Raw genomic sequence first — 12,369 nt, 5'->3', positions numbered from 1 at the left:
AAACATCATTGCAGTATGCTATGCCCAAGGGCTAATATACAGGTTGAGTTAGCTTTTGAGCATTCATTATGATGTTTGGGGACCATGTCCTGTTGTTTTTAAAATTGGACATAAGTATATTGTCACTTCTGAAGATGATTTCTCTCGGATGACTTGGATTGATTTTATGAAAAGTCTCTCTGAAGTGTTCTCACTTTTATGCCTTTTGTGCCGAAATAAAAACTCAATTCAATGCTTTGGTGCATATTCTAAGGAGTGATAATGCTAAAGAATACATGTCAGAGTTGTTTCAGTCCTACATGAGAGAACACAATATTCTCCATCAGTCATCATTTGTTGATACACCTTCTCAAAATGGAGTTGCTGAAAGGAAGAATAGGCATCTACTTGTGACAACTTGGGATCTTTTGTTCCAAATGATTGTTCCTTAACAATTTTCGGCTGATGTAATCTCTACAACTTGTTTTTTGAGTAATCATATGTCGTCGCCTGTGCTTGTTGGTAATATGTCTTACCATGTTTTTTCCAAACAACTCATTATTTCCTGTAGAACCAAAGGTATTTGGAAGTATGTGTTATGTTCGAGATGTTCAGTCATTTGTTACCAAGTTGGACCCTAAGGCGTTAAAGTGTGTTTTCTTGGGTTATTATTGTCTTCGGAAGGAGTATTGATATTATTTTACTGAACTTGGCAAATATCTGGTGTCAAATGATATGGTATTCTTAGAGACTACACCATTCTTCTCTACCCCCCCCCCCCCCCCCTCCCCGTTCTACTAGTCATGGAGAGAAAGATGAGTGTTTAGTTTATTAGGTTACTCGTGTTGTGCAATCAACACATGTTCCAGCAAGACCACTATTCGAGGAAACAAGAAACTTAGTTACTCTTTTGAACCCCAGTCCACTATTGCGCTTTCAACACATGTTCCAGCAAGACCGTGATTTGTTCAAGTTTATTCGAGGAAACAAGAAACTTATGTACTCTGTACTAGTTCCTTTGTTATCTAATCCACATGATCCTCTGACCTCCTTATTGCTCTTCGCAAAGGTACACAAAATTGCAAATCCATATATTCCTTTGCTAACTTTGTTTCCGATGCTTTCTTATCTTTTACATCTAGATCTTTGATTGCTCCTCTAGACTCTGTTTTTGTATCCTAAACTATGAAGGAGGCTTTGAATCTAGACTTTGTTTTTGTATCCTAAACTATGAAAGAGGCTTTGAATCACCCTGGATGGGCAAATGTGATGCTTGAAGAAATACATTCATTAGAAGAAAATCACACTTGGTGGATTTACTGCGCAAAATCTTTGATTGCTTCTCTAGACTCTGTTTTTGTATCCAAAACTATGAAGGAGGCTTTGAATCACCGTGGATGGTCAAATGTGATGCTTGAAGAAATACATTCATTAGAAGAATATCACATGGAATTTGGTGGATTTACCGAATAGAAAGAAACCAATGGTATGTAAGTGGGTGTTCACAGTCAAAGTTAATCTAGATGGTTTTGTGGCAAGGCTTAAGGTCAAACTTGTGGTTGAAAGATATGCTCAGACCTATGGGGTGGATTATTCATACACCTTCTCTCCAGTTGCCAAGCTTGCTCATTTCGCTAGCTACTTCTGAGAAATGGTCATTACATTAGTCTGTTATCAAGAATGTGTTCCTTCATGGTGATCTTCAAAAAAGAAGTGTATATGGAGCAATCACCTAATTTTGTTGCTCAGGGTGAGAATACGAAAGTTTTTCATTTGAAGATGGCCTTTTATGGCTTGAAGCAGAGTTCTCGAGCTAGGTTTGGCAAATTCAGTGAGATAGTTCATGAGTTTGGGCTGAAAATGAGTAAATGTGATCATTTTGTCTTCTGCCGATTATCTGCAGTTGGCACTATCCTTCTTGCTGTATATGTTATTGACATTGTCATCACAGGAGGTTATTCTGAGGAGATCTCGTCCTTAAGTCTTTCTTGCATGCTAGGTTTTTATCCAAAGGACTTAGTCCAGTTGAAATACTTTTAGGGAGTAGAAGTAAATAGAAATAAGAAAGGAATTATTCTGTCTCAAAGAAAGTAAATTATTGACCTACTTGTGGAAACTGAAAAGTTGGCAGTCAAACTGATAGAAACCGAGGGTTTTTACAGGATAAAAGCAACAAAAAATACAAAGAGAGACACAAGTATCTCGTATCTCGTAGAACAGTAGAAAATACAAAGAGAGACAAATATCTCGTATCTCTTAGAACAGCCTTTTCTGCATATAAAAGATATATTACCATGTATCCACTTATTTACTAGATCTCCTAATATATAATAGATAACTTATAACTACTTTATAACTATTTAGGATAAGGATAGATAACTTCTAGTAACCATAAGGAACTGCCAAATAACTCCTAATAACTGTAAGATACTGCTTATTGCTCCATGGGTGAAACCTCCAGGAATTTGAGAAGATGCAAATCATTTTCTCCTCTTATCTTTCTTTGCTTCCTCCTCCTTGAATAAGTGTGGAAGATACGTGCCTTATCACAAACCTTATAGTATTCCAATGGTTGGGTGGAGTTCGTAGAGAATCGTATCTTTTTGTGAATTCTCTACCTTTTGGTATATACCTTGTATACAACCAGTTTGACCCTGTTTATGAATGAAAATACTTTACTTGATAAAAATAAACCGTTGTATTTTTTAGGGATGCATTACTCGTATCCTGTTTTATGGTTAATCGTATGCCTTCCTCAGTCATCTTGAATTGAGTCTACACTCTGTTATGTTCCTCAATCACCTTTGTTCTCTCCTTCACTCGTGTCTTTGGTAGCACGTGTTTGTTCCTTAACTTCGCTCTAGGAAAAGACCAAAGTGTTCCTAATGCTTTAAATGTGTATTTCTTAGTTATTTGAGGGTACAAAAGGGATCTTGGGTGCTACTCACCCAATCTCCAGTGATACTTCATAATGCCGATGTGACTTGTTTTGAAACTCAACTCTACTTTGCACCCTCTTCTTTTGAGCATCCCTCCATTCATTAGGTGCCATTTTCATCTTTTGGGTAATCCACCACTGCCTATCCTTCCGCTCACCTTCTACGACACCATTACATGCAGTTCCACCTTCACTGCTCACCTATCATCATCGTCTATGCTATTCATCCCGTCCAAAATTTCAGGCCTGACACAATATTTTTCCTGCTGCAGAGTTGTCTCCACAAAGTTTTCCAATTGTCATTTGGAAAGGTATTTATTCTACTCTTAACCCTAATCCTACCATACTTGTTTGTGATATCATCGGTTGTCACCAACTCATTATGCCTTCGTATTGTTAATTATCATTTGTTTTTATTCCTAAGATTACGTGGGGAGATATTTCTCATCCAGACTAAAGACAAACTATAATTGAAGAGATGTCTGCATTACACTCTATTGGTACTTGGGAGCTTGTTCATCTACCTTCAAAAAACTGGTAAAGTCTGGTGTTAGTTGTTGGTATATACAATAAAGGTTCTGGTGTATAGTGTATAGTATCAGGTAAAGGCACAATTAGTTTACAAGGGTCTTACACAGACTTTCGGACTCGACTATGGTGGTTACTTTTCTTCTATGCTAAGATTTCTTCAGTCCATCTCTTTTTAGATGTGGCTGTTCATTGTTGGATTTACGAGTTGGATATTAGAAATGTCTTTCTTTATTGAAATATCCCAAATGACATATAAATAGAGCAACCATCAAGTTCTGTTGCTTCCCCCTAGTAACTTGTGTGCAAGCTAAGATGATCATTTTATGACTGAAGCAGTATCCTTGAGCATGGTTTGGAAAGTTCAATGCGATTATTCAAGAATTTGGCATGATGCACAATGAAGTTGATCGTTTTGTGTTTTATAGTCACGCTACTCTAAGTGTATGCATTTATTTGGTGACTTATGTTAATGATATAGTCATCATGGGTAGTGATGAAGAGAGAATTATCAAATTGAAGCATCACCTTTTTCAGCACTTTCTGATAGGTCAATTGGGCACTTCTTGGGCATCGAAGTTGCTCAATTCCAATTTGGATTGCCATTTCACAAAGAGTATAATCTTGATATTCTTGAGAAGACGGAGATGACAGTCTATAGCTCTATTGATACTCCAATGAATCCAAATGTTAAGCTTCTACCAGGTCAGGTGCCACTTAGTGATCCTAGATAATATAGGAGATAGTTAGGCAAGTTGAATTATCTCACTGTGGTTCATTCTGGCATTGCATTCCGGTTAGTGTTGTAAGGCAACTTTTGCATTCTCCTCGTGACAGTCATTGGAATGCAATTATTCGTAGCCTTCAATACATCAAATTTGCTCTTGAGAAATGTCTACTTCACGAAAATCGAGGACATGAGCAATTGTTCGAGATACACGGGGATTGTGCAAGGTCATCCTATGACAAACAATCTACCTTGGGATATTGTGTACTAGTTGGGGGAAATTTGGTCTTGGAAAAGTATGAAGCAAAATGTAATTGCAAGATTGAGTGCAAAAGTAGAATATCAGGCTGACAGTAACTACATGTGACTCATATGTGTCAAGGAACTACTGAGAATATTAAATATTGGATCTTTTCCAACCACCTATCTAAGATTAGCTTTGGGAGCAAAGCAGCTACAACAACATACCCAATATAGTCCCATACGGTCTGGGAAGGGTGGGGTCTATGCAGACCTTACCCTTGCATTTGTGAGGTAGAGATGTTGTCTTCGATAGACACTCAGTGCAAGAAAATCATTTTTCAGAATAAGTTTGAAAGAAATGCAAGAGTCAAAAGTTATGATGAAAAGATGGCAGGAGTTATGGAAAGAAGTGAAAAGAAATTGACAAGATTGTCTACTGGGTCGAGCTCGTTGCATCGGTCTTGCCTAGTGTGGGTTGCCTCTCCTATGTGGTTTGCGAGCTATTCCATAGGAGCGGGGGTTTTACCTGTGCGCACCAAAAGGGTAGTGGTAGTGGCTGCGGGTTTCCCTTGTCATAAAAAAAAAAGAAAAAAAGAAATTGACAAGATGTAAAAGCTAGTATCTTTCTCTCTCTTTTTTTAATTATAAAATATTAAAAGTCAATATCGTTCTCTTGATGGCAAAGTGATCCTGGTGAACAGTGTGCTGGATCGATCCCGGATTACATAATATCTTTATTCCCTTTACCTGGTAAAGTGGAAAGGAGACTTGAACAAAATTTTATTTGGCAAGGAAATAAGGAGGCCATATGTTTTCATTTGGTTGACGGAAGGCTCTCACATCCAGCTAGAGTGAGTGGTCTTGGCATCAAGAATATTAGATTCACAACAACAGTCATTATGGAAGTGGCTATGAAGATATAGTTGCAAAAGAACAAGCTTTGTTGAGGCAAGTGATTAGCCTTAAATATGGACAAGAGAATCAGTGGTGTACCAAATAATGAAATCTCCTTTTGGAATGATTTTGAGAACTATCGGGTCACAGGGGCCTAACTTCTTTGACGACATTGGTTTCATCATTGGCAATGGCAGAATATTGTCATTTTGGGGTGATATTGGACTTGGGCATGGTCCTCTAATAGATCTGTTTCCTGACTTGTATAATTTGGTGTCTTTTCCTGAAGCTAATACTGAAGAAAAGGGGACAACAAGGATGGAATTTTAATTTCTGAAGACTACTAAACGAATGAGAAATAGATAGAGCTACTGAGCTTTTTGAACAGCTGTGACTGATTCATGGTACATCATCTACATAAGATTCATTCATAATGGAAAGGAAATAGCAGCAACATTTTCATGGTAAAGTCAGTTTATTCTTCACTCTCAGGTAATGGGCATCAGGGGAATAATGGTTTTAGACGCAGATTTAGGAAGTAAGATTCCTTTTTCAGTGACTTATTTTTTAAGGTTGGTGGCAAGGCAGGCTTGCCCAACTCAAGAAAACTTGAAGATAAGAGTAATCCAAATGAGTTCCAGATGTTACTTATGCTATGCAGATTTAGAGAACAGTGACCCGTTCTTGCACTGTTACTGTTCAGCTGTGGCAACTATTTCTTAGTATGAATGGACTCAGATGGATTATACATGAGTCTTCAAGTGATCTTTTCCAGTGCTGGAATAATGAGGGAGTCAGTGTTTGACAAGAAATGGTAGAACATGATCCAAACTCGTGTGTGGTGGATTTCTTGGAAGGAAAGGAATGCAAGGTGTTTCGAAGATGGATGCAACTCAATGCAGAGGTTAAAGGTGAACTAAATATAGTTATTTCACTTAGGCTCCTTGTAAGATGAGCAAGAGCAGTTTTTTGTCTATTAGCATCTGTAAATATGGCTACCACTATAGCCTTTCTGCTGCCAATTTATACGACATTGAAGATGTATTGAAGACAAATGCAGCTCAATCTGGAAGTTCAATATTAGTTACTACTTTTATTTCATTTTTGGTGTAAGGAGGAATTCTTAGATGATTCGGATTTTCTATTGGATATTATAGAATCCTTGTAAAAAGAACAAGGACATTATTTTGCGTTTTTATACTGTAAATATGGCTCCAGCACAGCCTCTGTGATGATTAGGGGTGGGCATAAGAACTTAAAAATCAGACTGAACCAAATAACTTTGGTTTTGGTTCTTCAGGTCGCTCTCGGGTTTTTTTTTTCCAAAACCTCAGTATTCGATTTTAGGGTCACCAAAATATTTATTACATGAATTCTTTGGTCCGGTCATGTTTGCTGCAAATCCACATTTTAAAGATCAAAACCCTTACACATAGCTAGTTGCAGTCCACGAAGCAAGTGTGGGACTGAAATTTTCTGAAGTGTATTTTCGAAAAGAGGCATATGGTTAATTGCTTTATGCATAAAAGTGTACCCAAATATTTTTTGTTCCTATCAAACCTTGAACCAGATATTTGAATGCAACAAACTCCAAGGGTTCATATTCGCTTAGATTTGCTGAATTGGAAACACTTTTCAGTTGATACTGGTTTGATGTATTTTCAGTTTTTGTCATCCTTCAGTTAATCACTATTAAAAAAAATTCTCATTACAGATAATGGTTTATTTTTAAAGGAAAAACAGAAAAAAGAGTCCATTTTGAATCAGAAATAGACCATTTTACCAGCAGAAAAATAACCCATTTTATCAGGCTCATACCGAAGAACCAAACTAATTTCGGTTTGGTCGGATAAGATTAGAAATAAGGATATCTGGGGTAAGGTGGGAGTGGCCTTTGTGTTGGATAAGATGAGGGAAGCGAGATTAAGATGGTTTGGACATGTGAAGAGGATATGCATAGATGCACCAGTGAGGAGGTGCGAGAGGTTGATTATAGAAGGTACGAGGAGAGGGAGAGGTAGGCCTAAGAAGTATTGGGGAGAGGTGATAAGACAGGATATGACGCAACTTCAGATTACCGAGGACATGACCTTAGATAGGAGGGTGTGGAGGGCACATATTAGGATAGAAGGTTAGTAGGTAGTGTAGTGGGGTCTTGCTTAGGGTGGCTGGTGTTTGCGATGGTACTAGTTGTATTCTGGTAGTTCTTGTTTTTTTATTTTATTTTCATTATTTATTATTGTTTTTAATAATATAGTCTAGTATGTTGATTATGGTGTCTCGATAATCACATGATTTTATTGTTGTTCTGCTCCTCTCTAGTAGACTTTGCACTGTTTCCCTGTTATTTACTATATTCTCTTCATTGTCTCCTTCTTTATACCGGAGTTTGTTGCACTTGAGCCGAGGGTCTTTCAGAAACAATCTCTCTACCTGCACGAGATAGTGGTAAGGTCTACGTACATTCTACCCTCCCTAGACCCTCACTTGTAGGATTTCTCTGGGTATTTTGTTGTTGGTTGGTATTCAGTATGCACCAGTGAAGAACCCGAAAACCAATGAATCGAACTGAAGTTTTGAAGAACCGAATGCCTACCCCTACTGTTGATGATATCAAATTTGTTACCTTCATCAGAAAGAAAAACACTCATCTAAGGAGTGCATGCTCACCTACCTGAACCTATTTAAAACCACCAGCTTACATTGTCAAGATATATTTGTAAGGCCTTGCATTGGGTGGAGAAGGAGGAGATAGATACTTCTTTTTTTATTAAACTAAGGCTGGACTGTCTTTTTTGGCTGTACTTATTCTTGGATCCTTTTGTTCGTCTTTATGTTATCCCCTTTTTTCTGCTATCCTCGGATTCTACACCAAAACATTAGAGTTTTGTTGACATTTGAAACAATTTTATCACACGTATATGTTTTGAAACAACCTCTCTATCTCCACGAGGTATGGGGTAAGTGTGCGTACTCTCTATCCTCCCAGACCCTACTTGTGGGAATACACTGGGTATGTTGTTGTTGTATATGTTGTGCTTTTTGCTGAATGCTCTAACCATGCCACTTATCTTTGTGATGGTGTCTAAACTTTTTTGTGCCTTGTGCAGTCTGCTTCTGAAGTTCACGTGGGTCAATTTAGTGCGGGATTCGTGGATGGATCTGTCAAATTATTTGATATTCGAATGCCAGAAATGTAAGATGTAATGCTTGTAATTCACGAGCATAAATGTGTGTGCATACTTGCATACACACTTGTATGCGCATTTCAAGTACAATTGGGCAATTGGTGGCGTGAAATTGCATAATGTAACTTAGACCACAAGTCTTTGGTTTTCTTTTTGAGTGGGGTTGGGGTGTAGGAATCATGTCTCCTGGAGTCACTGATTTATAGATTTCAGGATGATGATGCTTACCTTCGCATTATGAAGTGTGTGGGTAATTTCAGACCTCAAAGATGGGTATCCGTCCTGCATGGTTAGTCTCATACATTAGGCATTACGTACACATGCATACATTTTTTGGTGCATAAAATACATCCATCATTCAGTGGTTTTTTTACTGTTTAATATGTGTTTGTTTAGGCCTGTTTGTTCAACACGACCTCATCCCAAAGTTGAAAGAGTTGTTGGGGTTTGCTTTCAACCTGGACTTCAACCAGCAAAGGTGACTACTATTGCCCTGTTTATATCTGGCCTGCCAAGTGTCAACTTGTCAGTTACTGGTTTCTCAGAAGACCATATTTTGAAAAGAAAAAAAAGAGAGTATATACTCTTTGTCACTCTCTTTTATATTAGTAGTTCCAATAATTATTTCTACTAACAATTTTTTTGCAGATAAAATGTTCTCCAATATTGTCAAAGCAAAATGAGAATTCATGAACTGTTTCACTTGTTTCTTCTCAGGTTGTCAGTGCATCTCAGGCTGGTGATATTCAGTTCCTCGATATGAGAAATCTCAAGGAGGCTTACTTGACCATTGATGCTCACAGGGGATCACTTACATCTCTGGCGGTACATCGTCATGCACCCCTTATAGCAAGTGGTTCATCAAAGCAACTTATCAAAGTGTTCAACCTGGAGGGTCAGCAGTTAGGCACCATTAGATATTTGTCCACCTTCATGGCTCAGAAGATAGGATCTGTAAGATGTCTTACCTTCCATCCCTATCAAGTGCTGCTTGCTGCTGGTGCAACAGATGCTTGTGTTTCTATCTATGCTGATGAAATTTCCCCACTAACATAACAACTTCATAGCTTCGTCACAAATTCTCAGATTGAGAAACAAGATTTTTGGGACTTGGGTGTGTTCCTTTGAGATGGTCAGTGGCGGATGGATTGTTGACATCTCTTCTGGTCCCAGTCTACATCTCTTAATACAGTGATCGGCTCACTGAGGCTGCTGTTGACATCTTCTGATTAGTTGCTGTCAACCTCTCTGAAGAGCTGATCGGGCTCACGGAGGTTGCATGTTACTTATTTATTGAGCTGCATCAGCACAGAGTGGTGGAAAGTCGAGAAAAACAACATATTAAACGAAAGCTTTGGAGAAAAATTCCATACAAAGGTAAAAAGAAGATGTAAATATCTTCATTCTTTGTTTTTCTATTTTGTAAATATCATTTATTCAATCTTCTCTCTGCTTAGCTTACTTCTTTTTTTAACTCTCTCACCCATTTAAGTCAATTTGTACATATCAATTAGTTGCCTCCTACATAATTTATACATTGATTATAGCAAATAGAATAGTCCCTGCGGTGTGCATGAACGCTTTCTTTACTGTCTGTGGTGTCCTCACCTGTTAATAATTTTTATGTTGTAAACAGTCCTTAATGGGGATGATAGTTGGACAATTTTTTAAGCTTTGGATCAACTATTTCTGGTGGGAGGTAGCAAGTACTTGGTGTGTGCCAAGCTGGTCCCGACAACATGATCATTAAAAAGAAACTATTTCTGGTCACTTTCATGTCAACAACAATTGTCTACAGCAATCGATTTCCATGAGTCCGGAGCCAAAAGGGCAAAAAAAATTGTCAAAAATTTCAAAATGGCACATCAATTTTTTTTTTTAACCAAAAGGGTAAAATTCTTCTAACAAAGTTGATGCCATTAAAAAACATAAAAATTGCTGCCCCAGCAGCGATTTTGTCCAATTTTTTTTTTCTTTTTTCTTTAAAATTGCTACTGTGGCAGCGATGTGAATTTTTTATTTAAAAAATTTGGAATAGCTGCTATTCCAGCTATTTTCTTAAAAAGTTAATTTTTTTATTATTAATAATCGCTGCCCCTGCAGCGATTTCTTTTAAAAAAAAAACTTTTACTGATTTTTTTTTAAAACACTGTTTTCCTCAAAGCAGCAATATATTTAAAGTGCAAATTATATTTTTTAATGAAATTGCTGCCTTGCCAGCGATTTTTTCTTTAAAAAAATTTAACTTTTTAAAGAAAATCGCTGTTATAGCAGCGATTTCAATTTAAAAAAGTTTTTTTTTTTTGAGAAAAATGCTGCAGGGCAGCGATGTTAGAATTTTTTTTTTTGACAAAATCGCTGTTGGGGGAGCGATTTTTATGTTTTCTAACAGTAACGGCGTGAATTTTGTCAAAATAAAATCGCTCCATCAAGAGCGATTTTGCCCTTTTGGTTAAAAAAAAAAATTGATGTATCCTTTTGGAATTTTTGACAATTTTTTTTGCCTTTTTGGCTTCGGACTCTTTTATCCATACCAAAGTGTGATGATGCAATGAGTTTGAATAGGTTTAGGGACGTGGCACAAAGATCAAAATACCTATATTGCAGTGGAAAACTACTACTCAGAAGAATTTGATTTATCCTCTCTTCTTACATTATCTTCGTACTTCAAAAAAAAAATATTCTTATTGTTATACATTAAAAATGATAAAAAGGATGTAAGTTATCATATCGAGTTAATTAACTATTCACTTCATTAATAATCCACTTCTACCTTTTACTATACTGAACCAAATGATTCTTTCATGGTTATATAAGTGATCCACGCACTTAACAACAACGGAATTACTTTCTGTGTCACGTTAGAATGTGGTGTTTCATAGACACATTTCTAATGGTGTTGGAGTGTTCAATAGATATTGACCCAAGTTAAAGTATCAAAATGAAAATTAAAAAGGGTAACTTATAGAAATTTTATTAGTTTAGGAGCTAATTACTTAGATGTTTTCTCTAGTTTGTAATGTTACGAAGCTTACCGGATTTGGTCTTTGGATACATGTATTTGGCATGTTCAGGTCCAGAGATATGTTTAGATACATGTATATCGGATACATGAGGTCAAAATTAAGTGTAATTTATTTTAGATACATTGTATCCAAGTGGATTCTCTCGTGTCCAACTCTCTCCTATCTCGTTTGCCTCTTTCCCTATATCAAGTATCTCAGAAACATGTATCTAATGTGTTTCACATGAACCAGTGAATTCATTTGTTTCCCTCCTATCTCACTCGCCTCTCTCCATTATATATCTAGGTGCATCTAACTTGAAATATGGTATGAAATTATGAATTAGTGAAATAATATGTAATTATTTCAAACTAAAGGAAGAAAATAGTAAATATTGTAGGAATGTTTGTCGTTTTTTCAAATTAAATCCAACTTTTAAGGGTTGTCCAGTTGCTAATGAATCACTTACCAAGTTGAGTGATATTATATAGGGGAAAAAACGTACATAGTTTTTGTGTAGTAAAAAGTAAATATGCATCGTTTTATCACAGAGCTTCTTTGTCTAAAGAGGGAACATAACTATATATTATATCACATGTGAATTTGATTCTTTTCTTCTAAGATTTCGAATCTGCACTATGCTATCTAATATCAAAACATATTCTAAAGGTTTTGGATTCAAGCGGCACAGGTACATATCTAGGTTTCATGAATGACCAGAAATGTCTTTTGTTCACTGTGTATCAGTCTTACCTATGGCTAAATTGGGAAAAAAGAATTATCAGTATTTGTCTCAGTTCTAGATTTGCATGATTTTTAAGTGTTTTAGATCAAGGATGATAGAAGTTCATTAGTATATTATAAGAC

General features: G+C 36.7%; 2 protein-coding genes across 2 annotated transcripts in view; one reads left to right on the top strand and one right to left on the bottom strand.

Annotated features, from left to right (window-relative positions):
* LOC125839974 (regulatory-associated protein of TOR 1-like) overlaps positions 1-9,825 on the top strand; it is a 40,985-nt gene extending 31,160 nt beyond the window's left edge. Inside the window, exons 21-23 of the mRNA XM_049518935.1 lie at positions 8,420-8,505; positions 8,894-8,975; positions 9,215-9,825. Of these exons, the coding sequence (XP_049374892.1) occupies positions 8,420-8,505; positions 8,894-8,975; positions 9,215-9,553 (507 nt within the window). The 3' untranslated portion in view covers positions 9,554-9,825. The remainder of the gene's footprint in view (positions 1-8,419; positions 8,506-8,893; positions 8,976-9,214) is intronic.
* Positions 1-12,369, bottom strand: part of LOC125839970 (non-specific lipid-transfer protein 2-like) — a 554,062-nt gene that overhangs the window by 403,216 nt on the left and 138,477 nt on the right. The window lies entirely within an intron of this gene.

The sequence above is a fragment of the Solanum verrucosum genome, unplaced genomic scaffold, assembly GCF_900185275.1.
Source record: "Solanum verrucosum unplaced genomic scaffold, falcon-dt-bn FXZP01000177.1, whole genome shotgun sequence".
Lineage (NCBI taxonomy): Eukaryota > Viridiplantae > Streptophyta > Magnoliopsida > Solanales > Solanaceae > Solanum > Solanum verrucosum.
Note: the sequence above shows the minus strand (reverse complement) of the source record. Positions and strands in the feature narration are given on the sequence as shown.